General features: G+C 41.0%; 1 protein-coding gene and 1 pseudogene across 1 annotated transcript; one reads left to right on the top strand and one right to left on the bottom strand.

Annotated features, from left to right (window-relative positions):
- The first annotated feature begins 4817 nt into the window (after positions 1 to 4817).
- On the top strand, positions 4818 to 11731 carry LOC114563674 (scavenger receptor cysteine-rich type 1 protein M130-like; annotated as a pseudogene).
- A 4721-nt stretch (positions 11732 to 16452) lies between these two features.
- LOC114563673 (uncharacterized) lies at positions 16453 to 18328 on the bottom strand. Its single transcript, XM_028590470.1, has 3 exons — positions 17600 to 18328; positions 16995 to 17088; positions 16453 to 16649 (listed from the first exon to the last, which is right to left on the bottom strand). Exons 1-3 carry the CDS (start codon positions 18260 to 18262, stop codon positions 16453 to 16455), a joined length of 954 nt encoding a protein of 317 aa, XP_028446271.1. The 5' UTR covers positions 18263 to 18328.
- Between the last annotated feature and the right edge of the window lie 8975 nt (positions 18329 to 27303).

Genomic DNA, 27303 nt, shown 5'->3' with positions numbered 1-27303 from the left:
TTATCAGTTTCACAGAAATGCAGTTCAGAGAATCTGCTACAGAGTGTTTAACCTTCATCCTACCAATAATAAAGTACTGTAAAAACCATCAAATAAAATGTTATTTCTTCTCAGAACATTAATTATGTAATACAAGTCATGTGAAAATAGATTTTTATTAATTTAGGAAAATTCACCGGTTAATTTGCATTATGTGTAAAATGAAAATAAATACCTTTGTTTAATATAGGATTCAGCTTTTTATCCCCAAAATACAATCCACTTTAAAAAGCTTATTTATCATCCTTTGATTCTGGTATCATCGTTTTCAGTCATTTCAAGTGAACATTATTTGTGATCTATTAATATGGTGAAAAGCAACTACTATAAAATAATTTACAAGAAAAAAACAATTTTTATTTTGTCTTTCAATACAAAAGTAGAGAGACCTTGGTCAAAATAAAGGTTGAATAATTGTAATTTTAATTTAGATTTTACAATTTTCATGTCTCATTCTGATAGTGTGTTCCCATGGCAAACATGAACTAAGTAAATAGTTACATATATTAAAACTTCACCCAACTGCAATTTAGTGCTTTTGCAAAAACACTAATTAAAACAGAAAACAATGATTTATTAGCCTGACAAGCCAGACCCACATGAGACCCCCAGATGTAGGGTCTGGGAACTCACCATTGTGACTCGATCCGAGGCGGGATAAACAGTTGTCTTTCAAATTCACTCTGCACGTAATAGGATAGTGCTACAACCAGGCAGAGCAACGAAGAAGGTAGCGGAGCTAGTTGATGGAATTAAACTTTTGCCGTATCCGGTCGGCAAAACCCGAACATCTTTTTTTAAGAATGATTTCTGTGCTGTTCATTGATCAAAGAAAAGCTGAACTCCAAGTCTTCAGAAGTCCGCTGTTCCCAGCAGCAGCAGCCATAAGCCCCGCCCACCAACTCTATACACAATGTGATTGGCCTGACCAAAATTTGGTTTTGCAGCTTGAAAGTCAGCGGAGTGCCTAGACTCCCCCCTGGCTGCCAAATAAATTTGCTGCCACTAGTGGGAGTCTAGATTTCTAGGCTAATGATTTATAGTCATTAGGAATAAATTGATTGATGAAGTCATGAAACACTGGAGTGATAGAATAAAGCACCTGTGAGATATGTTAAAAGGTTTACCTCTGGGGTTTGCAGGTTAATCTTCTTTAATAAAACAATTTAACAAAGATGCAAGCAGTGACAAAGAGTCTCAAAACCAGTTTTAATCACTACCTTCTGGACGTGAATTTCGATTTGATCCCAAGTGGCCATTTGAAGAATGAGGCATTGCAGAATGACATGAAACACTTTTATAAGATGTACTCTCTTTTATTAATTATATAACTAATTTGCTGCTACATGCCCATTTGCACTATTGTACCGTATATTGTATACTTTTTAAATAGTGTGTTATGTTATTTGCATTGTATGTATTTTTTGATGTAAAAGTCAAGAAAATTTTCCACTGAGGTGGACAATAAAGTTGATCAAATATAATCTGCTTAGCTAGGAAAACCTCATCAGATACATAAATGTCAGTCTAGTTTATAAGGTTAAGCATGGGTCAACTCCTCCTCTTCTGTCTGGGTTCATTAACTTCAAATCTACACATAAACCGAGCGACTCAAAGTGCAGCTAGGGGAAAAACTGCATTTAGCCTTTAGGCGTCAGTGGAATTCAGTACCACAGTTAATCAGAGAGTCATATTATTCATTTAAGTGTAAGAAGATTGTTTATTGAAAACTAACAACCTCAACACTAATGCTATTTTAAGTTTGAACAGTATAAAATGCAGTGTTATCCTAAAAACAATGTATAGACCTGCTCTCTTTTCTTTTTTTATGGATGTTTATGGGCGACAGCAAAGAGCCTTTGGGCCCTACATTGGTATGTAACCCCCAGCCAACAACAGCGTGCAGGGTGTTGCGGTAGCCTCGTGAGACCGTCCTGATCTGGTTTTCATGCCAGATCAGTCTGGCATCTTGAGATAGAAAAATTTGGAGCCGTTAGCCAAACGACCGGGCCAATCAGCGTTGGTTTGAGGTGGGTTAGGTGGTGATAGACCGACCAATCAGCTTTTTCTTCTTGGATGCTTTTTCCTTATTTCTTTTGGAATATGGTCCGGGAACCTGAAATGGTGTCTTTTATTCCTAAATTCTTGTTACACAAAGGCAAATATCCTTTACCGACATGTTGCTTGCATGCTGAGCTTCACGAGCTATGCTTTGCCTGCAGCAGCAAGGGCGGGCTTGTGGTTGTATTTTCATACGCTTTGGGGATCTGATTGGTTGATTTGGCCGTCTATCACCAACATAGGTGATAGACAGATGGTTCATCCAATCAAATAACCACTATTCCGCCCCTTCCCAAAAGTTCTCCAACGGAAAGTTCCCAGATGGATATGCCGAGCAAATGCGGCGCAATCCATCTGGCGGAGTCAGGTTAGCAATGCGCTGCAGCCAGTGGCGATTTATTTAAGACTGCAAGGGAAGAATTGGCTGACTCGATTCCCCTCAAATTCCCGTAAAATTTAAATGCATTTCCCGTATATACCGTTGATTGGGGCTGCTGTTAACAGTTTTTTCATTTTGAAACTAAAATTGGATAAATGTTGCGATTATCTCCCCCCCGACGCTCAAGTCTGGTTCAATGGAATTGGGCTGGCCTAGATTTCTGCGTGATGATTGGAGGGTCTGTTGAAGGACTGTATCTCCTTTTGATTGACAGCAATTTTGTATTATAAAAAGCGTCCGGTGACTTCAAGTCCCTCGCTTTTACAAGTCTAGTTGAAAGACAAACTTTGTTTCTTGGTATTTGCTTGATGAAATTGGATAGCCAATTTTTCATCATACATTTCATACAATTATACACCACATTCCTTGTTTCAGTTTAACCTAATTCCCACGTTTCATCCTTCGAGTTTGATATCATTTTGTTAGATCGTTTGTTCATTCATTCATTCATACAGTAGGCTAGGCTAGTGTTGTAGGGGTGAACTAGCCAGCTAGCAAACTGGACACGATGGCAGACAATGCTAATATTGTCGACCTGATTTTGGTGAAGCCATTTGAAAGTCTTCCTTATGAGGAGAAACTTAGAATTAAACAACAGGGTTAGATCAACACTTCAGATTGATTTAGTGCAAAAGACAGGGCAAAGTAACAGGTATGTTCAGCTTTCCTGGTATGACAAAGTTAGCTGGCTGTGCTGTGACAAAGAAAATGTACTGCTGGCCATTCCTCTTGATGAAACCTTCCCATTGATATTATAAATTATTATAATAATTATATTATTTATTATTATTATTATATAATTAAAGTATTGCATTACTATTATATATATTATAATATTAACATAAATAAATGGACAATTTGTATGATGTAGACCAAAAATGAGCTTCCCCTCTTTAAATGACCAGCAGCCGCCACTGGGTGCAGCCCATTCTCATTCCCAACCGCTGCTTTCCCCTTCAGCGTCTTATATCGAGGCACAAGTTTAACTGCCACAGACACACAGAAACCAACAGGATGAAGCTATACATTCACTCATAATAAGACACTGTGGCAGCTTCCCGCTGAGGTGTTGGTGTGTTTATTTGTGATTTAGCAACACATTCTCATACCTAAACAACATTATAGGTTGAGTTCCAAAGACTCACAAAATGACGCATATGACCGTTCTATTTACAGCCACACGGTGGAAGTTTAACCTGATGAGCCAGATAGTTTGTAACACAGCATCCAAGAAGCTGTCATTGGAAACTGTTTAAAGAAAGGGCAGGCACTTTCAAAAAATACCTGGCAGGTGATTGGATGAACCATCTGTCTATCACGTCTGCCAAATTTTCTTCAAAACACATTTTCTCCATGTTTTTAGGAATAACATGTATAAATCAGGCTATAGTTGATATATGAACAAGCACATAGGGTTTCTCGACTGTGGAAAAATCATTATCACAATTATTTTGGTCAATATTGAAATCATGATTATTTAACACGATTACTCATTAACCTTTGGTGCAACATTGTAATTGTGATTAAAATTTGATTAATTGCACAGCCCTAAAAACCCCTCTGCAAAAAACTTCAGAATATAGATAGGAATAAAACTGGAAACATTGTTGCATATGTGCTACTGAAGTGAAGATGTATGGCTTAGAGTATGAGAACAAAACCTTTCAAGAGGTGGATTTTAAAATTCCATACATTTTGAAGACACCACAGGGGAATATGTAACTAAAATTTACCACCATGAAACCCCAGTTGATTCTTTAAATTAAGACAATTATGTTTTGTATTACAGAGTCTCTGAAATGTAATGTTATCATTGTGAACTACTGTATTGCATTTGTGTTCCCCTGGACTGCAGTGTTACACAAGGGTACACAAAGGAAAATACTTTTTATTAAAGTTGTTAGTATTGGGGGAAGGGGAGGGTGTTCTGTATCATCTGCTGTAATAGGACTGTTTTGTGTCTTTTGCACTCGTTCAATTGGTTGCTTTTTGGAGATCTTAGAAAAGTATTAACTCAACTGCAAATGCCCAGTCCTATTGTCATCTGAAAGAACTAGTGCACCACCATGGCGTAACTGTTCCCCCAGTTGCATTTCATTTGGCTGTTCACTCAATCAGTCAGTCAGTCAGTCAGGTGGAGAACGACAACAAAATAAATGGAGAAGTGGAAATGTACCTGAGGGAGGGATATTCTGGTGAAGCTCCACCTCTTCCTGTGTGCAGATATACATTAAGGGCAGCACATATTGGAGACAGACAGACAGAAAGAGGGTCTACCTGGACATGGATCACCTGTTGCTGCTGTTGCTGTTGAGCTCAGGTAAGGCTCTGCTTTAAGGCAAGACACTACAGACAAAAACATAGGTTTTTCATGCACTGGTCAGTTTAGAGATTTTGGGCTATTAAGCAGAGTCTTCTTTCAGACAAGTGGAAAATAGTTATTTTACTACACTTTGTCTCTGTTTCTGTATTTCCTAAATTCACCAAATGTTAGCATTTCATAATGCCTCATTTGCATATTTAAACAACATTTCAAAGACCGTGTAAAACAAAAACATTTAGTGTAAATAATCAACGGGGGGAAGTGTCATGGTGATATCCATTAGTTAAAGTTGTAATCCCTATTCAGCTGTAACGTCTTCAAAATGTATTGAAAAAAACACATCTTTAAAAGGTTTTGTTTTCATATTATAAACCAGATATCTCCACTTCAGTAGTACATACACCAATGTTTCCAGTTTCATTCCTATATTCTGAAGGTTTTTGCAGAAGGTTTTGTTTGTATATCATTTATAGAGCTGCCGAATTCAAAACTTTTAAAGGCACCAACCGAATTGCCTCCTTAGTATTTGATTTGATTTATTGGGATCTCCATTAGCTGGGCCATAGCCACAGCTATTCTTCCTGGAGTCCATCCAAAACTTGTGCAGCTATACATTGCCGTATTGAGTATTGAGTATCGAAAATGCCTCATCATTCAATACCAAATTTCAATACCTAAGGAGTAAATCTCATCAGCGTCAGTGAGCCAATAAGCATTCAGCATGCTTCTACCAAGATCTAATAATGTTTGTGATTAACATTACGTCAGAGACACGCAAAAAAAACTCTACTTTAGGCACAGAGACAGGCCTCACATAGTAGGAGCTGAAAAATAAATAAAAAGATTTGTGCCATAATGTGTAATGTTGTATTTCTTTTTGTTTGATAAAATTGGTATCAATAAAAGTATCGTTTGGGACTCAGTATCAAAGTCACGGTATTGGTATAAAATTTCTTTTAACAATACCCAGCCCTAATCATGTATAGCCTGATTTATACAACATGTCATTCCTTCATTTCAAAATTTGTTTTTTTCACTGTTCAGATACCGTACCAATACTGTGACTTTGATACGGTTCCTGAACTACCACATTTCATTTATTTTTTTTTTTTTTTTTATCTCTGTCCCTATACATTTTAATTATGCTTGTTTGTGTTTTGTGTTCCTCTTGCTTGTCGTCACTGTAAATGAGGGCAACCTCAGTCTCTCACGAGTTGAAATAAAGGTAATTTATAAATTGATATTTGCCTATTTAAACATACAATTTCAGAACTTGTAATACAAAAATTATTGTCTTAATGTAAGTAATCAACTGGGAAGTGATTCACAGCTTCAGACCAATTTCAAAATAAAACCAATACAATATGAGTTGTTATGAATAAAGGAAGCAGCAAAGCAAAGACATCCTGCAGCGTTATGAAGAACAAATTAAAGTCAAACAACACAGAAATGTGGAAACATGATGCCATTTTGCTTTCAGTTTGATGTATTGTCAGGAGTAGCAGATATATTATGACACAATTGCTACAGATAATATATTTGAATCAGAACATCATTCTATATAAATCTTAATCCAAACATCATAGTATCGTTATATTTATTTCAGGCCCTCCTAGATGTGTGTAGGACGGCTGATTTAACCCGCCAGTCCTCATCAATATAGTGGTATGTGTCACAGTTGTGGTTAGGGCTACACAATATTAGAAAAAACTGACATTTTTGTTTTGATAATTTCTTTCCTGCGATATATATTGCGATATGAAAAAAAGACAAATTTTAACAAGATGACATAAATAGCTCTATTTGGAAATAAATTATTCTGAACTAGGGTAATTTTGTAGGGGAGTGCATCTACATAGAATATAAAAAGGGAACTTTTCTTTTGTGAACCATTCTATGTTGAACTTTAATGCTTTACAAACACCAAAGCAAGTAAGCACTTAGTAATTGAATACACTGGTTGATTCATATGACACCATTGTATTCATATAATAGAGTGTTTCCTCTATGTTGATTTGGAAGTGGCGGCCCCGCCATGGCCAAATTTCTGCCGCCGTATCAGAAACAGGGCAGACGCAATGTAGTCTGGTTGCGTTTTAACTTTTATAATATAGTGTAGGAGGTTATTGTGAAGTGAATCTCAGTTTTTGTGCTCTGTAGGTTATGTGCATTTAACCACCTCGTGATTTATTCAACACCCCATGTAGCCTACTCATTGGTAACAGCTACAGCTAATATCATTGTGCACTGTAAGTTTATAGGTGCTGCTTTTAGTTCACTTTGTAACTATATTAACCACTGGTGATTCCTATAACATTCATAATTATTAGTAGGCTATAGCTCCTTTATCATTGGCATCATTATACTGCAGCTTAAATTTATATTCTTATTGTATTTATTATTGTTTCTTGTAGGCATGTTTCTTCCTCTAAATTTCAGGTTTTTGTCGCCTAGCAGGGCCTGCTTTGTTTGACTGATAAATTGATCAACACTGATTGTAATCGGTGGTTCGCTGTGCATGCAGACCCTGCATGTCATGCACTAGCAACAAACTGTGTATCTAAGAACACTTAAATCAGTGTAAATTACGTTATATCAGACATAGACTTCTGTTGTAGATGAAGGTTACCAACTTTGTGGCTCTGAACTTAGTTGGGACAGACCCCTTGATTCTTAAGGCCAACTATATTAGCTTAAAACGATGCATTAATCAGGTGATTTATATTGTCTTTGCAGTGAACGTAAAACACTGCCTACTGTAGGTTCACTGCCCATGGAAAAGCATGTTCATCACTGTGTCAGCGGCAGCTACCGCTTACGGTACTTTTCTACACGGGAGAACCTCACTTCCCATAACAAACCACTAACGTTACGTCACATACACACGTTGCCCACATGGCCACCTGACTCAAGGGGGTAGTGTTGACTGGTAACAATCATGTTAAGGAGAACATTGAACATTTCTCTATCAAGCAGCAAAAAAGTTCTAGCGTTAATATTGCACGTCCTGCGATGTGACTATCGCACATTTGCACATTGCGATGTAGACGATGAAACAAAATATTGTGCAGCCCTAGTTCTGGTACCATAATGGCCCCAAAGTTCTGAGACCAGAGAAACCTGGCTGTGCTCCAATCATGCTGCTTTATGCTGATGTTTATCTTCTGATTTTCTCTTTAGGACTCCAGGCTGAAGGAAAACACAACTCAACAGGTAAATTAAAAAAAGAAAAGAAGAAGGGAGAGACTAACTCCGTTCCGGCTGCTTTGCGGGGGTTCTGTCTTTTTCGTGGATCAATAAAGCAGAATCAGCAGTCAACTTTTAGTTTAATCTTTTCTTAATTTAATTAACTTCTTCACTCCTGACTTTCTGCTCAGAGTCTGTCAGGTTGGTGGGAGGAGATAGCCGCTGTGCAGGATCACTGGAGCTGAAACATCAGGGAGACTGGAAACAAGTGAGTGACACTCACTGGAACCTGAAGAAAGCAGCGGTTGCCTGTAAAGAGTTGGACTGTGGCTCTGCTGTTTCTGTAGGATGGAGAGAAGAGTCCTCAGACAGATCTGTGTGGAAGATCAAATATGACTGTGTTCAGTCTGGATCTGCTCTGAGGGAGTGTGCAAGATTAGATTCCTCGTCCACCATTGTGGATCTCAACTGTTCAGGTAAGCCCATCAGTGACATCATCTTTGACATAATCTATGATAGTTACTGTATGTTCTCAGGTTGACACACACATGCACCAGCTAGAATGGCAGCAGACTATCTCCAGCTTTGATGAGCTGCTGTCTCAGTAAATCAGGTGCTGAATGCACCAAGATATATATCTGTTTATGAAGGAGTCATAAGGAGTCCCCTTGGCCAACCACCAACTAGCCTGAAAGAACTCCTCCTTCAGTTTGACAGCTTTCTTGTTTCTACCAGCAGGTTCTTTGGTTGCCAGCGTAACAGGCACCAATGACCTACTAGTCACAACTTTGAGCAGCTTAGCTCAGCTGGGGGCTGTGCAGTATATCCACACCCAACTTCCAAAAAAGGAGAAAAACAGCCCCAGGGATTTTGAGGCAAATTACAATAAATTCAGTTCCGTCTGTAAGGTGAACATCAGGAAATTGAAGGTCAGCTAGGTTTTTATGTTTGTAAGTCTTTATCTCTCTCTTTTTATCTTCTGTCATCTCTCCAGAATCTGTCAGGCTAGTGAATGGGACTAGTCTGTGCTCAGGCAGACTGGAGGTGAAGACTAACAAGTCTCCCCAGCGGTGGTCCTCGGTGTGTGAAGCTGACTTTGACCAGCAGGATGCAGAGGTGGTCTGTAGGGAGCTCGGCTGTGGGGCTCCTTCAGTCCTTCAGGGGGTGCACTATGGAGAAGTGGAAGCCCCAATGTGGACCAAAGAGTTCCAGTGTGGAGGCCAGGAGTCTGCTCTCCTGGACTGTGGAAGCTCAGGCTCAGAAAGAAACGTCACCTGCTCACCTGGCAAAGTAGTTGGACTCACCTGCTCAGGTAGAAGAGGAGCTGCAGCTTTGATTTGGTTAATTCCTGTTCTCCTGAAAATGACATTATTTTAATGAAGACTCTTGTTTTTTTTCAGAGCCTGTTAGGTTGGTGGGAGGAGACAGTCACTGTGCAGGAATAGTGGAGCTGAAACATCTGGACTGGAGACCAGTGATTAACTATGACATCACCTCAGATACAGCAGCTGCCATCTGTAAACAACTGGACTGTGGCTCTGCTGTTTCTGCAGATGGGAAAGAGGGGTCTTCATACAGAGATATGTGGAGGGTCAGCTCTGACTGTGTTCAGTCTGGAACTGTTCTGAGAGACTGTGTAACACCATGGCACTTTCACATCGCCCTGAATCTCACCTGCTCAGGTCAGCCCATCCGTGACATCCTCTATGACAGTAAGGTTTCAATTGTGCTCCTTCCTGTCACTGTGACAGTCAGTGGTTTGGGTATATATACACGTTGCCGCTGATTGGTGATACCACTGACACACCCACCAAACAAAATAAAACTTATCTCAAAGGCAGTAGAACAGCTTTCCGGGAAACATTTTGTTCAACCCGGAAACTGAAGCAAAACGGTGTACACGCTTTCAGACTGAACGCTGTTTCAGCCAATCATCTCTCTGTGGGTCCGCACCATTAACACGCCGGCATACGCCTGCGGGGCATCGGGTAGGCAGAGTTGCATACCATTCAAACTAATAAATACAAATTATTTAACAAATGAATTACCAAATGAATGAATACAAAGCATAGTGTGGCCATTTGTGTTGTGATGCGCTGCTATGCTCACATTAAACATCGATTCCTGCACTCAGAGAAAAACGAATACATCGGAAAAAAAACGAGCTACTCTTTAGAGCATTCAGAGCTCTGTGGAAATGCCACACCAATTAATGTCAATCTTTCTGTGCTCTCACGATCATTTAAATATTTTAATTTAAAAGAAACAAGAAAACTGAGACAGCTGCTCTTGCAAAACGTTATCAATATCAAAATCAATGATGCTAGGCCTTTACATTATAAATATTTATAATATTTATGAATTTGAAAAAAAGTACCACATCTAGTTTGAACTTATTTATACTGCTAATGGCACTTTTGCCATAGTGCCGTAATTTATTACATAAACTATTAAAACAAACTTCAACATATCATCACAAATGAAACAGAAATTACTTACATTATTACAATAGGTTGCAGCCGCTGCTCTCTCTCCTCTCGTCCATCTGTTATTTTGCCCTGTGATGAATTGTAGGATACTTTGAGTCCACTTTAAAGGGTATAACAATTCTCACTATACATTCAGACAGCACTACAATAGCAGACTATAACAAGTAGTGAGTGCATGATTTAGGACAAATCCTCTGTGTTTACAGATCTGTTTCAGCCTAACATCTCTGTGTCCTCGTCCATGGACGGGGCCTCTGAGGCCCAGCAGCAAAGCTTTCGGGTGTTCAGGGGCTCCACCTTCAACGTCAGCTGTTCCATTCAGCCACAGTACCCAGGAGGCTCCTTCCAGCTCACCTTCACCTCCTTAAACTCAGCACACAACTACACCCAACCAGCTGTTAATCACTCTGCCCACTTCCTGTTTCCTGCTGCAAAGGCTGTCCACCACGGAAATTACAGCTGTGTTTATCACGTCTCTGTTTTATCTCATAACTTCTCCTCCGAGAGCCGTCTGCTCTCTCTCACTGTCTCAGGTAAGCTGACTGTTCACAGGTTTTCAATCAGTTGTATGCACAGTAACATCCATTTTCTATCTGTAAACATGTTACGATGGTGTTTGTACACACAAAATAGGCTAGTACATAATGTGTTGTTATCAACTAGTATTGCCAACAATTGCAAACTTGGCTAGAGTCCCCCACCCTGTTACATGTAATGGTTTTTCCGAGTTGTTCCTGGAGCGCGGTCAACTCAGGTGTAGTCTTGCATTGCCAGACATTCCTCCATAGCGCTGCGGAGGAGCAATCGTCTTAGACGACGCTTAGCGCCAGACAGAACAACGTTTCCTGTGCAAAATAGCCTTGGAAAGGAACTTGTTTCGCTGGAACATGTGTACATTCAAAGGTTTTAGTTGTGCAACAGAAAACTCAGATTGGACAGACAGTCTAGCTAGCTGTCTGTATTTACCCTGTAGAGATCTGGGGAGCAGTTAACCATAGTCCTCATAAATCCAAAACAAAACAAAGAAAGTGGAATGTGTGGGACATCCGTCCGAAATGAGGGACAAGAGGCGGAATTTGCGGCGGCACCTGAATATAGACCAACTGAGGTGTGACGTCAGAAAGGTGGGGAAACAAGTGGGATACACCTGAAAGCAGCATGGAGGAGAACAGAAAGAAGAGTGAGGGTGGCTAAAGGAGGAGATCATTCAAAATGTAAAAGGTTCTGTATATGACATTCAGAACATTAATATAGCAGTAAACAATATATTTGCTATGTAAAGATATAATGGAGTAATGGCGTCCTGAGCAGAGAATTAGTCACACTCCCTCTGTGTGTGTTGTCTGGGGCCCAACTTGCTTTGGATGTTTGGTGATGAACCTGTAACAGACCTGCTTCAGCCATTCATCTCTCTGTTTACAGACCTACTGTTTCCACCCAACATCTCCTTGGACGGGGACTCCGAGGCCCAGCAGCAAGGGTTTCGGTGTTCAGGGGCTCCATCTTCAACATCAGCTGCTTCATTCAGCCACAGTACCCAGGAGGCTCCTTTCAGCTCACCTTTACCTCTTCCAACTCGGCACACAATTACACCATGCCTGCTGTCAATCACTCGGCCCACTTCCTGTTTCCTGCTGCAGAGCCTGCCCACCAAGGAAGCTACAGCTGTGTTTATCACGTCTCTGTTTTATCTCATAACTTCTCCTCTGAGAGCCGTCTGCTCTCTCTCACTATCATAGGTAAGCTGACTGTTTACAGGTTTGGAAAACATGATTTGTCCAAACTGAATGAAAATGATGAGCTGACAACATGTTTCTGGAATGACACTTTGTGTTACACATGTCAACTAGTAACTAAACTTATACAAAGTGTATAAATGGCAACAGCACTGTATACTGTAGGATAGAGCATGTTTGGTTACCAGGATAAAAGCATTGTCACACCAAGGATGTAACAAAAAACAGGTTGTATCCTTCTCCCCTGTGCCTGTATAATCCATCCTCCTTGCCTAGAAAGTTTTTTCTTGTACAGTATCTCTCTCTTGCGGATTGAAACAGCATGGCTAATCCATTCATTATTTCAGTTTAACTGTTTTAAATTGCACTTGCTGTCACTGTGGTTGATGACAAATGTGCATCAGCTTTGCATATTTGTTGTATCTAGCACAATAAAGCTAACTTGTTGACTGTTTATCACTTTTTCACAGTCCAAAGAAACCACGCTTGTTCGGAAGTTATTAGCAGTAAGTTTGGCACACTCGTCGGAGCTTAATAATCAGGAAAACAGTTCACAGTCATATGTAGCTTTATAAAATACACATTAAACGTTAGGCAAAATGGTTTCTGACAACTCACTGCTCTGCTCAATAACTTTAGTTTTATCATCACCTCTCTCGCGCGATTACCCAGAGGTCAACAGGAAATCAAACTTTCCAGGCGTAAAAAAATCATAAAAACATCTATACTTCTGGTCATTAATTCTCTAAAGTAAACAAGAATTATAATCTTTGAAATATGCTAGTTATCAATATTTATCAAAATATGCTATCTTATCAATAACCCACAAATTTAAAAATACTAAATAACTGGTGTAAATCAGGCAATTACATCTAAATACATGATACATTTATTCTAATCCTGAGCTCTCAGATCAGGTGCATACATATGCACAAACTAAAATATGAAGTAGCCTACATATAAAGTTTAGTATGTTTAAGAAATAAGTATCCATGTTGATGTAATTTTAGATTTTAGGTTGTGTTTAATAGGATCTGTTGGACGTTTTATTCTGTCTATGTGTTAGACTCATGATGTTGTGTGATGTGATGGGATGTCCATGTGTTTGATCAGATCCGACACTTCTTATCATCAGAGCGGTCGTCCTGCCGCTGACTCTGCTGTTGGTGAATGCTGCCCTTTATCTTTACTGTAAGGTACTGACACAATGTCTGTTGTTTGGACCCCTGACTGAAATGAAGCACGCAGTCTGTGTTTATTGAGCTGAAGAGAGGTTGATGCAAGAAGTCCCATTTGTGTTCTGTCATGTTTCTCCAGGCTAGCAGGGGACAGAACCTGGGCATGCAGGAGAACATTGAGCTGGATTATTATAACCTGGGTGTGTCTGCACCTGAATGAGGGCCGACTAAAGAGGAAGGAGCTCATCTACATCCAGATGGATTTCTGACACACAACCAACCCCCAGCTCCTTCCTTTAAACAATAAGGCTGTAATTATAATATTACATTATGTAGCGCCTAAATCTCAACATGAAAAGACCAAAACAACAATGTGTTAGTCTCTTCATACTTTGACTTCCAGTCTGTGGCCCTCCGCATCATTGGTTTCTACTGAAGATGTAATCTTTAAAAACACCTAGAATATACAGTTTAACATGAAAACTAGACAGAGGAAGCAGGAGTACAGGAATCCAAGCAGCCGGTGACATTTGAAACATCATGTTTGTGAACGAGTATTGCCATTTAGTATACTTTTGCCATATCCTGTCAGAATTACGGCAATCGAGAAAAGCTTTAAGTTCAGTTAATTGTTTTGCAAAAATGTATTGTCAAGTTTGTTAAATACTGACCAATAAGGGGGACCAGACGCATTTGCCAAAGCAAATAGAACATGAGCTTTTAGATTCATCTGGTTCATAGGCAAGGCTAGTGAAACATCTGCAGCCTGTTGCACCAGCTATGTGTAAGTTCTCTCTTAGGTTAGGGTCTAAAGTCATTAAATGATACAGTGAAATTAGTTAGTTTGATACTAGTTTCAATGTTTGGTTGCACAATGGAGACGTAAGGTTAATCCTAGTTACTCTGGTATAAAGGCCACGCTAATCAAAATGTTGTCGCAGAGAATGACATTCTCACTTCCAGTGACCAGTCAGGGAAAAGCACTATTATTGATGCAGTGTATTAATGTCCTGTCAGGGTTGTCTCTTGGGCCCAGTCAAAGCCTGTCTACGGAAAGCGTTTTCACTCCCTGTTTAGCCCCATTGTAGCGAATTTGGTTGCAGTTCCATCAGAGTTCCACTGGGGGTGCTCGTAGGAGAATGCAAAATGAATGGGACTCTATGGAGCTAGATGGCTAAATTTTCACCTGATTGCTGTTGAGAAATCTCAGATTTGATTGTAGTTTTTGCAAGTTCAACATGGATTATAGGTTCGAAAGTTGAATGAACGAGTACTTGCGTCCTTTCGATTTCTTACAGGTTGAGTCGTTGTTGCCCATAACACGCTACCATTCTGCTAATGAATGCTGATTGGTCAGTGAAGGACTGATTACGGCCAGAGATCCTGTTTGACAGCATCCAAAGTGGAACCAGAATGACAGAGTGAATATTTCGGCATGGTCTTTAAAACATTAGCAAACCTCTTTCTAGCACGTGTATGTCGATGCCTTGAGAGAACAAAGGAAGTTACTCAGAGCTTGCCATAAAGCAGTATCTCTGGCCGTATATGTGTATGACGTCATTAACATTTCAAAAGGCTTTTTAGAACAAAAAAGCGACTCAGCAGTGTATATTTTCTTTGCTTCCCCTTTTAAATGCAACATTCAAATTACTAGACAAAAAAAATTATATCCTGAGGAAATTGGATTTTGAGGGGTATAGCTCCATAGAGTCCCATAGAGCTCCATAGAGGGCCCGTGAGCGCCCTATAGTGGAACCAGAGTGGAACTGCAACCAGTTCAGAAGCCGGAAGTATCGAGAGAGTGGAACTTCTTCCCTTATTAGAAATTATTTGGCCCAATAGTCTTTGAACACTTTGCTAGAAATATCGAAGCTAACAGCTACAAATAGCTACAACGACAACAATGTATGTAAAGTACGACAAAGCATTATAATTATGTGATAATCCAACCCTAACCTACAGGTAGTGCAAAACACTGACTGTAGAAATAGTGCACGTAGCAGCAGTGACATCAGCCATTGGTTTGTGGACTATAGTTTTGTAGCCTTGAGTTTGGCAAAAGGGAGGATGACCCAGCCAAACCAGAATTGTTTATGGTTGCATTGGTAAATGCTAAAGAGAGAAAGTTGCCATCATTTATTAATCATTCATTTCTTATTTATCTTTCATTTGTTTGTTTATTAGTTTAATCTGTAGTTATTAATTCAATAAATCTTCATTGATAAAGAACTTGGTTCCATGGTTTGTGTGGATGAAATATCTAGTAGAACTCCAGTAGCAGCCATCAAATTATGAGGCTATGATTAATTATGGCTATCAAATTCTTATTTTGATAGGTGCTGCTTCAAGGTTATGAATTCTGTTAATTTGTATACCACTCATTGTTCCTGATAGTCAAAGTTAAACCCTATTACTCTCCTTCACCTTTAATGCCAATTGATTTGTTTATAGGATACTTTTAAGTTCTCAATTATCGTTAGATATTTTGGTATTGATGAATTAGTAAATATTAATAATTGTTACTGTACTGCTACAGTTGACAAAATCAATTCAAGACTCACCACATAGCTAGAATTGTGTGTCAGTCAGTAAACTCTTTGGATATGATTGTTTTTCGAAAGCTATAACGTTTTGTAAGGCACACTGAGTCAAGTTTAGTGATTTTAATCACCAAATAGATACTAAATTGTTTGGTTTTTATCATTTTGGTACACATACAGAGTGAATGAGGTGAATATAGTTTAAAGAGACTGAAAACTACACCCCATGGTGAACTTCATTTTAGCAACAGGAAAATATACTGTACTTTTGATCAAATGGCAGCGTATAAAGTGAATGCAAGAAGATCATTTATTTTTCCATAAAATATACTCAAGCATATACAAGTATGCAGCTCACATTATTGTTGAAGAACACCCTGCCATCTTTTTTAGAGCTGCACTCGTTCCTGAGAAGGTCTAACATGCCTGCTCTGATCTCTGGGGTGAATGACTGGTAGACATTATCTTTGACTGTAAAGAAATTCAGCAGACTGGACAGTCTGGCTGCTTGGATTAAAGCACTCAGTGATATGCTCCTCATATTTCAGACCCTGGCTCTTCAGGCAGGAAATAACCTCTCTTGATAAGCGCCACTCTGTGATGGCACCAACGCAGAGCTCCTTTGTGTAAGTCCACAGGACGTCCCAGCCACTGTTATCTGGATAGGATGAGATTGAAGAAATACATTGATTCCAGAATAACTTATTGGTAATAATAATTACTATTTATAATGTTACAGTTTAGAGAGACTCTTGGTCATCTTACAATCTCATAGTCAAGAGGTCTGTTAGCTGTAGCCTCAACAGTCCTCAACACAGCATTTTTCCTTGTGTGCCTGAACATCTGCTAAACACAAAAACCCAAGAGAGCATTGTTTTTCCAGCACAAACAAAAATATCTTCATATGCAGATTGATATATCTTTTGGCATTTCAGTAAAGATTAAGACACAGGTTAAGAGGGTGAAGGACAGAAAGCAGCATGGAAAACTTAGTTCTACTTACCTGCTCCAATGATGATCATAAGCCTGCCATTGTTCTTCAGAAGGCTATGGTAGAACTTGATGGTGTCAGCGAGGTTATCCACATAGTAGATCATCTGTTAAGGAGAGAGTTGTGGGGAACCTTTAATTTAACCTTTTGGATTGAAGTTTACATCCACTCAAACCTACAGTTTGAAGTGTCTTCTAGTCACTGTAGCTGTGTCATGGAGATTTAGGCTATGTCAAAGGATACAGTATATACGATTATTTATAACACTGATCTTTGTCCACTTTTGTTTGGCAGAAAAGGTTCTGCTGATTTGCTCCCCAATGAATTCAAGCATCAGTTGAGGTCTTCGTTGGGAGCTAAATAAATTTCATTGCGTACACAAAGTAAGACTGCATGACATTGTAACAACAGTTCACAGTAATCTTAAGTCCACCTCACTTTAACCCAGAACAACATGAAGAGAACATGCAAAGCTCAGAGGCCAGAAAGTGAACTCAAAATCATAATTTTTAAATTGAATGTTCAAAAAAGTAATTAGCCTGGCACTCATTCACAAATGCATTTAAAACATGAGCTCGGCAGATTTGTCTGGTTCCCAGGCTACAAAATCATAATACCTGAATCATGTGTATGAAGTAAAAAGTCTTCATGTCTCCTTTTTCTTTGACTTGCCCCTCGTAGTCCTCACTGTGCATGATATACCAAGCAAATGGGATCGTTTTGCCTGTCTTGCCGATGCCGGCCCGATTTTCCGCATGTGATGCCGGCTGAGTTGCTGGTGCGGCCGATGCCTGCTGGAGCGGCCGATGCCGGCCTGACTTGCCGATGCCGGCTGGTGCGGCCAATGCCGGCTGGTATTGCCAATGCCGGCCTGTCTTGCCAATGCCAGCCGGTATTGCCGATGCCGGCCGGTATTGCCGATGCCGGCCGGTATTGCCGATGCCGGCCTGTCTTGCCGAGGCCAGCTGGTGCGGCCGATGCCGGCTGGTATTGCCGATGCCGGCCTGTCTTGCCGATGCCGGCTGGTATTGCCGATGCCGGCCTGTCTTGCCGATGCCGGCCTGTCTTGCCGATGCCGGCTGGTATTGCCGATGCCGGCCTGTCTTGCCGATGCCGGCCTGTCTTGCCGATGCCGGCTGGTATTGCCGATGCCGGCCTGTCTTGCCGATGCCGGCCTGTCTTGCCGATGCCGGCTGGTATTGCCGATGCCGGCCTGTCTTGCCGATGCCGGCGCAGTTGATGTCTGCTTGAGTGGCCGATGCCGGCCTGAATTGCCGCATGTCATGCCTCAGTTTTTGCCTTTCTGTGTTACTCCCTGCCTGTGCTGTGGGAATTATTTGCTTCCGTTTTGGGGGTGTATCACTTCACCGATATTTTATTTTCAGATCCGTTGCTGCAAGAGGTAAGTATGATGTATGCTAGTTTGTATGTAGCCTATATATTTATGAATGCATGTTAAAGTCTACATATTAAATATTTTATATCTATAATTCCCATCACGTTTTGGGGGGTTATGTTCTTATTCCCTACCCCTTTTAAGAAGATTAATTCGATGGAGTCCAATCTCCAAAAGACTTTGTACATTCAATATCATACAGTTGTACAATAAATATCTTTGCATATCTGCAAACGAAGTCTCTCCTGATTGAAATGACTATGGTTAGCATAACTCATACAGTGTAAGTATTCAACAATTAGCTTAAACATGTGGAGAGTAAGGACAGAGAGTCGATTGTTCTCCCACTCTTAAGTTGCAGAGTTACTCGCTCCTCCCCTCCCACAGGCTGGCTGGCTGTCCTTACATTAACTTTTGTTGCTTAACTCTTGTTGTGACATACATGGGAGTAGTCTAGTGGTGAAAAGTATGAACACAACCTATTTACCCAGTTTCAGTCAAATGTTAGCCTTGTTGAACTACAAGTAAAACATAATTTTATCCTGCAAACCACAAATCACTCAAAAGCCACACAACTTTACCAAGGCTACATACTCTTCTGAATGTTATTTATAAAATAAAATACAACAACCAGACAAAATAAAATTCTCCAATGCTGTTTACAGTTTTTTTCAATCGCTAACAAGCGCTTACTTATACTTCAGATACTTTTTCTAAACTCTTAACACAGACTGACACCTACAAAACACAATTGGCCAAATGGATAATTTTCTTCTCAAAAACACATTTTGTTAAATATATATACTAACTCTCCATTTCAAGACAGAACACATGTTTCTCTGCACACACTGACTTTACCAGAACACTGGAAATCTGACTCAAAATGAAATTATTCTGTCAAAGAATAACACTTGTTTTCACTTCACAAGGTACATGCAGTCAATCAAAGTACACAAGGTTTCAAAATACTGGCTATTGTTGACATTATAAAAACTGCATATGTTTCAGGTGCAAAACATGCAATCCACCTTTTACACTAAATTTCTTGGTTGGGAACTGTATGTCCACATGTACAGTAAGTTTCACATTCAAACACATTTCAGTAAAAAGCAAATCAGTTTTTTTTCCCTTACTGTTTACTAAAGGAAGTACAGTAGAAATACAGTAATAGAACAGAAAGTTTTACAGTAATGCTTACAGTGAACAGAATATACATGAAACACAAGAGCATTCTGTAAAAAAAAAAAGAACCAGCAAAAAGCCCAGATAAAAAAGGGGGAACAAAAAAGCACAAAATTACTGTATCTAATCCCTGCGATCTTCAGGGTTAGGCCACATGTTTTCATCAACATCACATCTGATATCATCCAAGGCGATGCACCTGGGATAAAACCACTTGGCATGTCGGATCCACCCTTGGCAATCATGAACTGTGATATCCCTGCATCCAGGATCCATGGCTTCAAGGAGGGACATCTGGTCATGGCTGATGGTCATAAACCTTCCACCAACATGCAGAAAAGAACTCCTGTATGGGGTTGAGGAAAGGTGAATAGGGTGGAAGGAAGAGACTTACCAGTCTTGGGTGGTCTTCAAACCATGTTGTTATTGTTTGCGAATGGTGGAAAGCAACATTGTCCCAGGAAATTACAAAGGTCCTCATGTTTTCACCCTCCTGATCCTGCTCTGGTACCAGGCACTGGTGGAGATCATTGAGAAAGGCGAGGAGGCGCTCGGTATTATAGGGTCCAACCTGACATTTGTGAAGGAGTAATCCTGCATTTGCTATTGCTGCACACATGGTAATGTTTGCCCCTCTCTGTCCTGGCACATCAACTGTGGCCCTCTTTCCAATTATATTTCATTCACGTCGACGCCTTTTGGACAGATTGAATCCTGCCTCATCTATGTAAATGAATTCATGAGGGGCCTGGTTGGCCTCCAATTCCATAACTCTCTGAAACAAAGTTTATGTATATCATGTCATTATTGTATATCATACTGTACTGTAACCTATTACTGTGTAGGTTATCTATTTGCAAAGTGCAAAGCTTATAGAACTGGACATTGAGTTGAATATACACTATACCTGGACATATTGTTGTCGTAGCTCTTTGACTCTCTCACTGTTCCTCTCAAAGGGAACAGTGTAGAGCTGTTTCATCCACAATCTGTGTTTAGACAATGTCCGCATAATGGTTGTGAGGCTGATGCTTTCGATATTGTTACAGTTTTTCACGATCGCTATGACAATTTTTTCAATACTTTTAACAACTTTCCTAAACTCTAAACGCATCAACACACCTACAACACACGATTGGCAAAACAGTTATTTTCATGCTCAAAATCACACATTGTAAACTAAACTCCAACACTGATTTTCAAAATACAATAATTCACTAACACAATACACTATGTTTACCAAAACAATGCAAACATGTCTCAAAATCAAATAATTCTTCCAAAACACTAACACATGTTCTCTCCCAACAGGAACATTTAGTAAATCAAAGAACAATATCATACAAAACACTAACACATGTTCTCTCCCAACAGGAACATTTAGTCAATCATAGAACAATATCATACAAAACATTAACACATGTTCTCTCCCAACAGGAACATTTAGTAAATCATAGAACAATATCATACAAAACATTAACACATGTTCTCTCCCAACAGGAACATTTAGTAAATCATAGAACAATATCATACAATCATTAACACATGTTCTCTCCCAATAGGAACATTTAGTAAATCATAGAACAATATCATACAAAACACTAACATACCATGGAATTACAGAAACTGCATTAATTTATATGTCAGTCAGGTCTGCCCTTATACAACAGACAAGAGTGATTGTATTGATCATATATTGTGTTTTGCGCTGCAGTTTCTGTTGAAGCCTCTCTACATTTTTGTTTTGTTGGGTTTAGTAAAACTTTTTTTAAAGATTATTTTTTGGGCTTTTCCACCTTTATTTGACAGGACAGCTAGTTGAAAAAGGGGGGAGAGCGGGGAAGATATGCAATACATCGTCATTAGTTGGATTTGAAAGTTTGGACCTCTGCATCGAGGCATAAACCTCCAAGTACATGTGCGCCTGCTCTACCTACTGATCCACCCCGGCCACCATTTTGTTTCTTTTGCTGCAGAGATTCAATACAAAAAATGAATGACCCCTCTCAGAGTAGCTTTATAGAATGTACGGTTTATGAAAAAAAGGAGACAGAGACAGAATTGTCCTGGTACTCCTCTTCCTCTCCCTCGTGAAGGCATTTTTCTTATTTTCTGTGTTCATCTACAGTATCCATCCATCCATCCATCCATCTTCGTCCGCTTATCCGGTGTCGGGTCGCGGGGGGAGCAGCTCCAGCAGGGGACCCCAAACTTCCCTTTCCCGAGCAACATTAACCAGCTCCGACTGGGGATCCCGAGCGTTCCCAGGCCAGGTTGGAGATATAATCCCTCCACCTAGTCCTGGGTCTTCCCGAGGCCTCCTCCCAGCTGGGCGTGCCTGGAACACCTCCCTAGGGGGCGCCCAGGGGCATCCTTACCAGATGCCCGAACCACCTCAACTGGCTCCTTTCGACGCAAAGGAGCAGCGGCTCTCTCGAGCTCCTCACGGATGACTGAGCTTCTCACCCTATCTCTAAGGGAGACGCCAGCCACCCTCCTGAGGAAACCCATTTCGCCGCTTGTACCCTGGATCTCGTTCTTTCGGTCATGACCCAGCCTTCATGACCATAGGTGAGGGTAGGAACGAAAACTGACCGGTAGATCGAGAGCTTTGCCTTCTGGCTCAGCTCTCTTTTCGTCCTGGCGGTGCGATAGATTGAATGCAATACCGCACCCGCTGCGCCCGATTCTCCGACCAATCTCCCGCTCCATTGTCCCCTCACTCGCGAACAAAACCCCAAGGTACTTGAACTCCTTCACTTGGGGTAAGGACTCATTCCCTACCTGGAGAAGGCATTCCATCGGTTTCCTGCTGAGAACCATGGCCTCCGATTTAGAGGTGCTGATCCTCATCCCAACCGCTTCACACTCGGTTGCGAACCGATCCAGTGAGTGCTGAAGGTCGCAGGCCGATGATGCCATCAGGACCACATCATCTGCAAAGAGCAGCGATGAGATCCCCAGCCCACCAAACTGCAACCCCTCCCCACCCCGACTACGCCTCGATATCCTGTCCATAAATATTACAAACAGGATTGGTGACAAAGCGCAGCCCTGGCGGAGGCCAACCCTCACCTGAAACGAGTCCGACTTACTACCGAGAACCCGGACACAGCTCTCACTTTGGTCATACAGAGATTGGATGGCCCTGGTAGAGACCCCTCACCCCATACTCCCGCAGCACCTCCCACAGTATCTCCCGGGGACCCGGTCATACGCCTTCTCCAAATCCACAAAACACATGTAGACCGGTTGGGCATACTCCCAGGCTCCCTCCAGGATCCTTGCGAGTGAAGAGCTGGTCCGTTGTTCCACGACCAGGACGGAATCCGCATTGTTCCTCCTCAACCCGAGGTTCGACTATCGGCCGAACCCTCCTTTCCAGCACCTTGGAGTAGACTTTACCAGGGAGGCTGAGAAGTGTGATACCCCTATAATTGGCACACACCCTCTGGTCCCCCTTTTTAAAAGAGGAACCACCACCCCAGTCTGCCACTCCTTTGGCACCGTCCCAGACTTCCACGCAATGTTGAAGAGGCGTGTCAACCAGGACAGCCCCTCCACACCCAGAGCCTTGAGCATTTCTGGACGGATCTCATCAATCCCGGGGCTTTGCCACTGTGTAGTTGTTTGACTACATCAGTGACTTCCGCCTGGGAAATCGGCGACAATCCCCGTTATCCTCCAGCTCTGCCTCTAACATAGAGGGCGATTAGTCGGATTCAGGAGTTCCTCAAAGTGCTCCCTCCACCGCCCTATTACCTCCTCAGTGGAGGTCAACAGTGTCCCATCCTTACTGTACACAGCTTGGATGGTTCCCCGCCCCCTCCTGAGGTGGCGAACAGTTTTCCAGAAACACTTTGGTGCCGACCGAAAGTCCTTCTCCATGTCTTCTCCAAACTTCTCCCACACCCGCTGCTTTGCCTCTTTCACGGCAGAGGCTGCAGCCCTTCGGGCCCTTCGGTACCCTGCAACTGCCTCCGGAGTCCTCCGAGATAACATATCCCGAAGGACTCCTTCTTCAGTCGGACGGCTTCCCTGACCACTGGTGTCCACCACGGTGTTCGTGGGTTACCGCCCCTTCAGGCACCTAAGATCCTAAGACCACAGCTCCTCGCCGCAGCTTCAGCAATGGAAACTTTGAACATTGTCCACTCGGGTTCAATGCCCCCAGCCTCCACAGGGATGCACGCAAAGCTCCGCCGGAGGTGTGAGTTGAAAGTCTGTCGGACAGGTGCCTCCTCCAGACGTTCCCAATTTACCCGCACTACACGTTTGGGCTTACCAGGTCTGTCCAGAGTCTTCCCCACCCCTGACCCAACTCACCACCAGATGGTGATCGGTTGACAGCTCTGCCCCTCTCTTCACCCGAGTGTCCAAAACATACGGCCTCAGATCAGATGAAACGATTATGAAATCGATCATTGACCTTCGGCCTAGGGTGCTCTGGTACCAGGTACACTTATGAGCATCCCTATGTTCGAACATGGTGTTCGTTATAGACAATCCATGACTAGCACAGAAGTCCAACAACAAACAACCACTCTGGTTTAGATCAGGGAGGCCGTTCCTCCCAATCACGCCTCTCCAGGTGTCTCCATCATTGCCCACGTGTGCGTTGAAGTCCCCCAGCAGAACAATGGAGTCCCCCACTGGAGCCCCATGCAAAGTATATTGTTCAAATAGGTCCTCTTTTACTGTACTACTATATGATCATGCGATTGAAAGTACCTCAACACCTGAGTGTGTTCAATCAGCTGTTTCTCAATAAATGCATGTATAAAATGCAGGGGATATATTTGTGTTTCAATTTACAATATGATCAGCTGTTCACTTTGACTTTAGCCTATAAGTTAGGTTTAGAGAAGGATGTTATCTGTTCTGAAATACAGTGTGAAAGCATTTGTAAATTTGGCAGTAAAGATCCATTGTTTTGGTTTTGGTGGAGCTTGTGTGTAAAAGAAGTTCAAGTATTTTAAATTTGTGTTAACTGTATGCATTTTGTGTCAAGACAACAAGAAATGTGTTAATTGTATAGCCTACACAGACAGATGTTGTGCTAACTGTATTAAGAGTTTAGGAAAGTTGTTAAAAGTATTGAAAAAAGTGTCATATTTGCAAGAACCATTTGTACAATGGCAAGCTCTTGATCATTATTGAGGAGCTTTCCTCTTCCCCCAGAGGGTGGAAGATGTTGCATTCTTTAGAGGGACTAAAGAAATTCAACATATGCATTACTGTATGACCTTATTGACATGTCAAGTGAGAATAGAAACAATCCATGTAAAATGCAATACTTACCTGTTGGTTTGTTGAAAGATGCGTATAATGGAGGCAACCGTTGACCACCTCAACTTGGGTTGCACTCTCACCAGCCTCTCTTAGTGAAAGACCGTGGTTGATTACATGGTCAATGATAGTGGCACGAATTTCATCACTGACTACTGTTCTTGCAGCCCTTGGAATGCCACCACCATGCATTCTTACACCTCTACCTTGCCCTCTCCTTGGGCCTGCTCTTCTCCCCAGCCCTGCTCCTCTCACTGCTCCTCTCCCTCCATCTCTCACTGGGCCTGGTCTTCTCCCTGGGCCCCTTGCTCTTCCTCTTCCTCTTCCTCGACATTACAGTGTTTGTATTTGTCTGTTTCTGTTTCCAAACACATCCCTCCTCAAAGTTCTTCTTTTATAGTAATTGAAAGAAATAACCCCTGCCACTGAGTCTAAGCCAGACTGGAATCGGCTGTGGTTGGCCCACTTTACCCAACATGAATCAGCTGTGTGTCAATTTTCAGCTGAGATATATTGTTTTTGAACTAATCATTGCAGAAGCAGATGTTTTTATACTGTATCTAAGGTTTGGATAATTCTTTTTGCTATTGTGGGAGGTTGTGTGTTAACATTCGTAAAATACTACAAAAACAATCCATCATTTTGTTGGGAGGTATAGCTTGTCTGTTAAGAAAATGTAAGCGTTGTGGAAATGTGTTCACTGACTGCATAGTGTGTGAAAAAGACATGAAATATGTGAATTGTATGGCCAAAAAAGACTGATGCTGTGCTAATTGTGTTTAGAGTTTTTAAAATGTTGAAACTGTTTGGACAAATGCTTGTTAGCGACTGAAAAAAACTGTAATTCCACTGGCTAGGTGGAGCCTTTTGAGGTCCTCCCACAGTCCAAACACATGCAGCTTAGTGTGAATGTGTTTGTCTGTGTGTGTATCTCACCAACAATACTCTGGGAAACAGCTAAAGCAGTTCTGACAGTTCTGAAGGGAAAGCTCATCTCATACTCGACATAGAAAAAAATTAAAATATAGCAGCAAGTGGCGATTCAGTGGTTCAAGCCAACATGGATCCTGCAAGACCTCTGACAGTTTCCGACACCTGTATTAAAGATAACAGGTTTTATGACTGGACAGACGCTTATTCATTTATGACCAAAATGATCAAAAGTTTGCATTTTTTTCTGGAGCGATGACTGATTCCTGCAATGCATTCCACATACAGTACCTATTGGAAATTATTATTTATGCATGCCAACAAAACCAACAACCATTAAAAATGTATTTATAAATCACTATGGAAGCGTCAATCATACATTGTAAGTATTCAACAAATACCTTGAATATGTGGAGAGTAAGGACAGAGTGGATTGTCCTCCCACTCTTAGGTTACAGTATCTCTCCACTCCTACAGGCTGGCTGGCTGTCCTTACATGAGCTTTTGTTAAGTAAATCCTGAAAGATGAATCTGTACATCTTGTTCATACTTGAACTGTACATCAGAGCAGATGCTGTCAGATTCATGGACATATTCCAGTGGTAATTTGAAATCAGATTATATTATTTCATAAAGTCAAACAGTAAAACCTGCAGTATGTTGTGCTACAATTTACACACCTCCATGACTTAGAAGCTTTGTATAAATTCAACATTAAAAAAATGAAACGTTTTAATTTAAAAAAAATGAATTGTAAATTTGAATATTTTGAATCATTTTAATTGGAATGTTTTGTTATTCATTGTCCGTCAAGCCCACCAGAATTATTGTACTTCACAAGTAAGCTCATATAATTTGCACTGTATATTTTATAACTTTTGTGAACATTTTGAAAACTCTTATTAATGTGTATTTGGTTGTTTTCATGATGACTCCATCATGTCATGAACCTTTTTATGTTGTTCAGGAGAGTGGAAAAACATTGTATCTTTTATCAACTTATCGTCATACACTTCCAACTGATTTAGAAGACCTCTGGCGCTTACTAAAATCATTTGGAAGTTAAGACTTCAAAAGGGAATTTCTGTATTTTTCAACCTAGACACTATTACCCCACGCATTGTGTGTAAGTGACTAATGTGAACAATATCTTTGAAATTGGTCCAGCATTAAGGGAGAACACTGTACCAGCAGCCACAAACTGGGCTGCAATGGCAACTGCCAATGCCACTTAAAGTGCTGTTTTTGCCACTGACAAGCTCAGATTGTTATTATAAGTTATTTATTTCTTTTGCCCATCATTGCATTTTACTGACAGTTACTGAAGCTGCCCTCAAGATGGTGGCAATACTTCATATATCAGTGATAATTATTTTGTCTGAATAGTGAGGCCTGGCCAACAGCTACCATTGTGCCTGTGTTTACCTATGGATCGGTATGTACATACCATTGGTACAGGTTGGAAAGCTGAAGAGACATTGGGCCTCATTCACCAACCGTTCTTACAAAGAAATGTGTTCTTAA

This window comes from Perca flavescens, chromosome 11 (assembly GCF_004354835.1).
Source record: "Perca flavescens isolate YP-PL-M2 chromosome 11, PFLA_1.0, whole genome shotgun sequence".
Lineage (NCBI taxonomy): Eukaryota > Metazoa > Chordata > Actinopteri > Perciformes > Percidae > Perca > Perca flavescens.
This window is presented reverse-complemented; position numbering and strand designations above follow the sequence as displayed.

Coding starts and splice junctions, on each gene's coding strand:
- LOC114563673 (XM_028590470.1), bottom strand. CDS start 18,262: ATGCGGCAATTCAGGCCGGCATCGGCCACTCAAGCAGACATCAACTGC. Junction 17,089..17,599: donor ACTTCATACACATGATTCAG/GTATTATGATTT, acceptor TCTCCTTAACAG/ATGATCTACTATGTGGATAA. Junction 16,650..16,994: donor TATGATCATCATTGGAGCAG/GTAAGTAGAACT, acceptor CATCCTATCCAG/ATAACAGTGGCTGGGACGTC.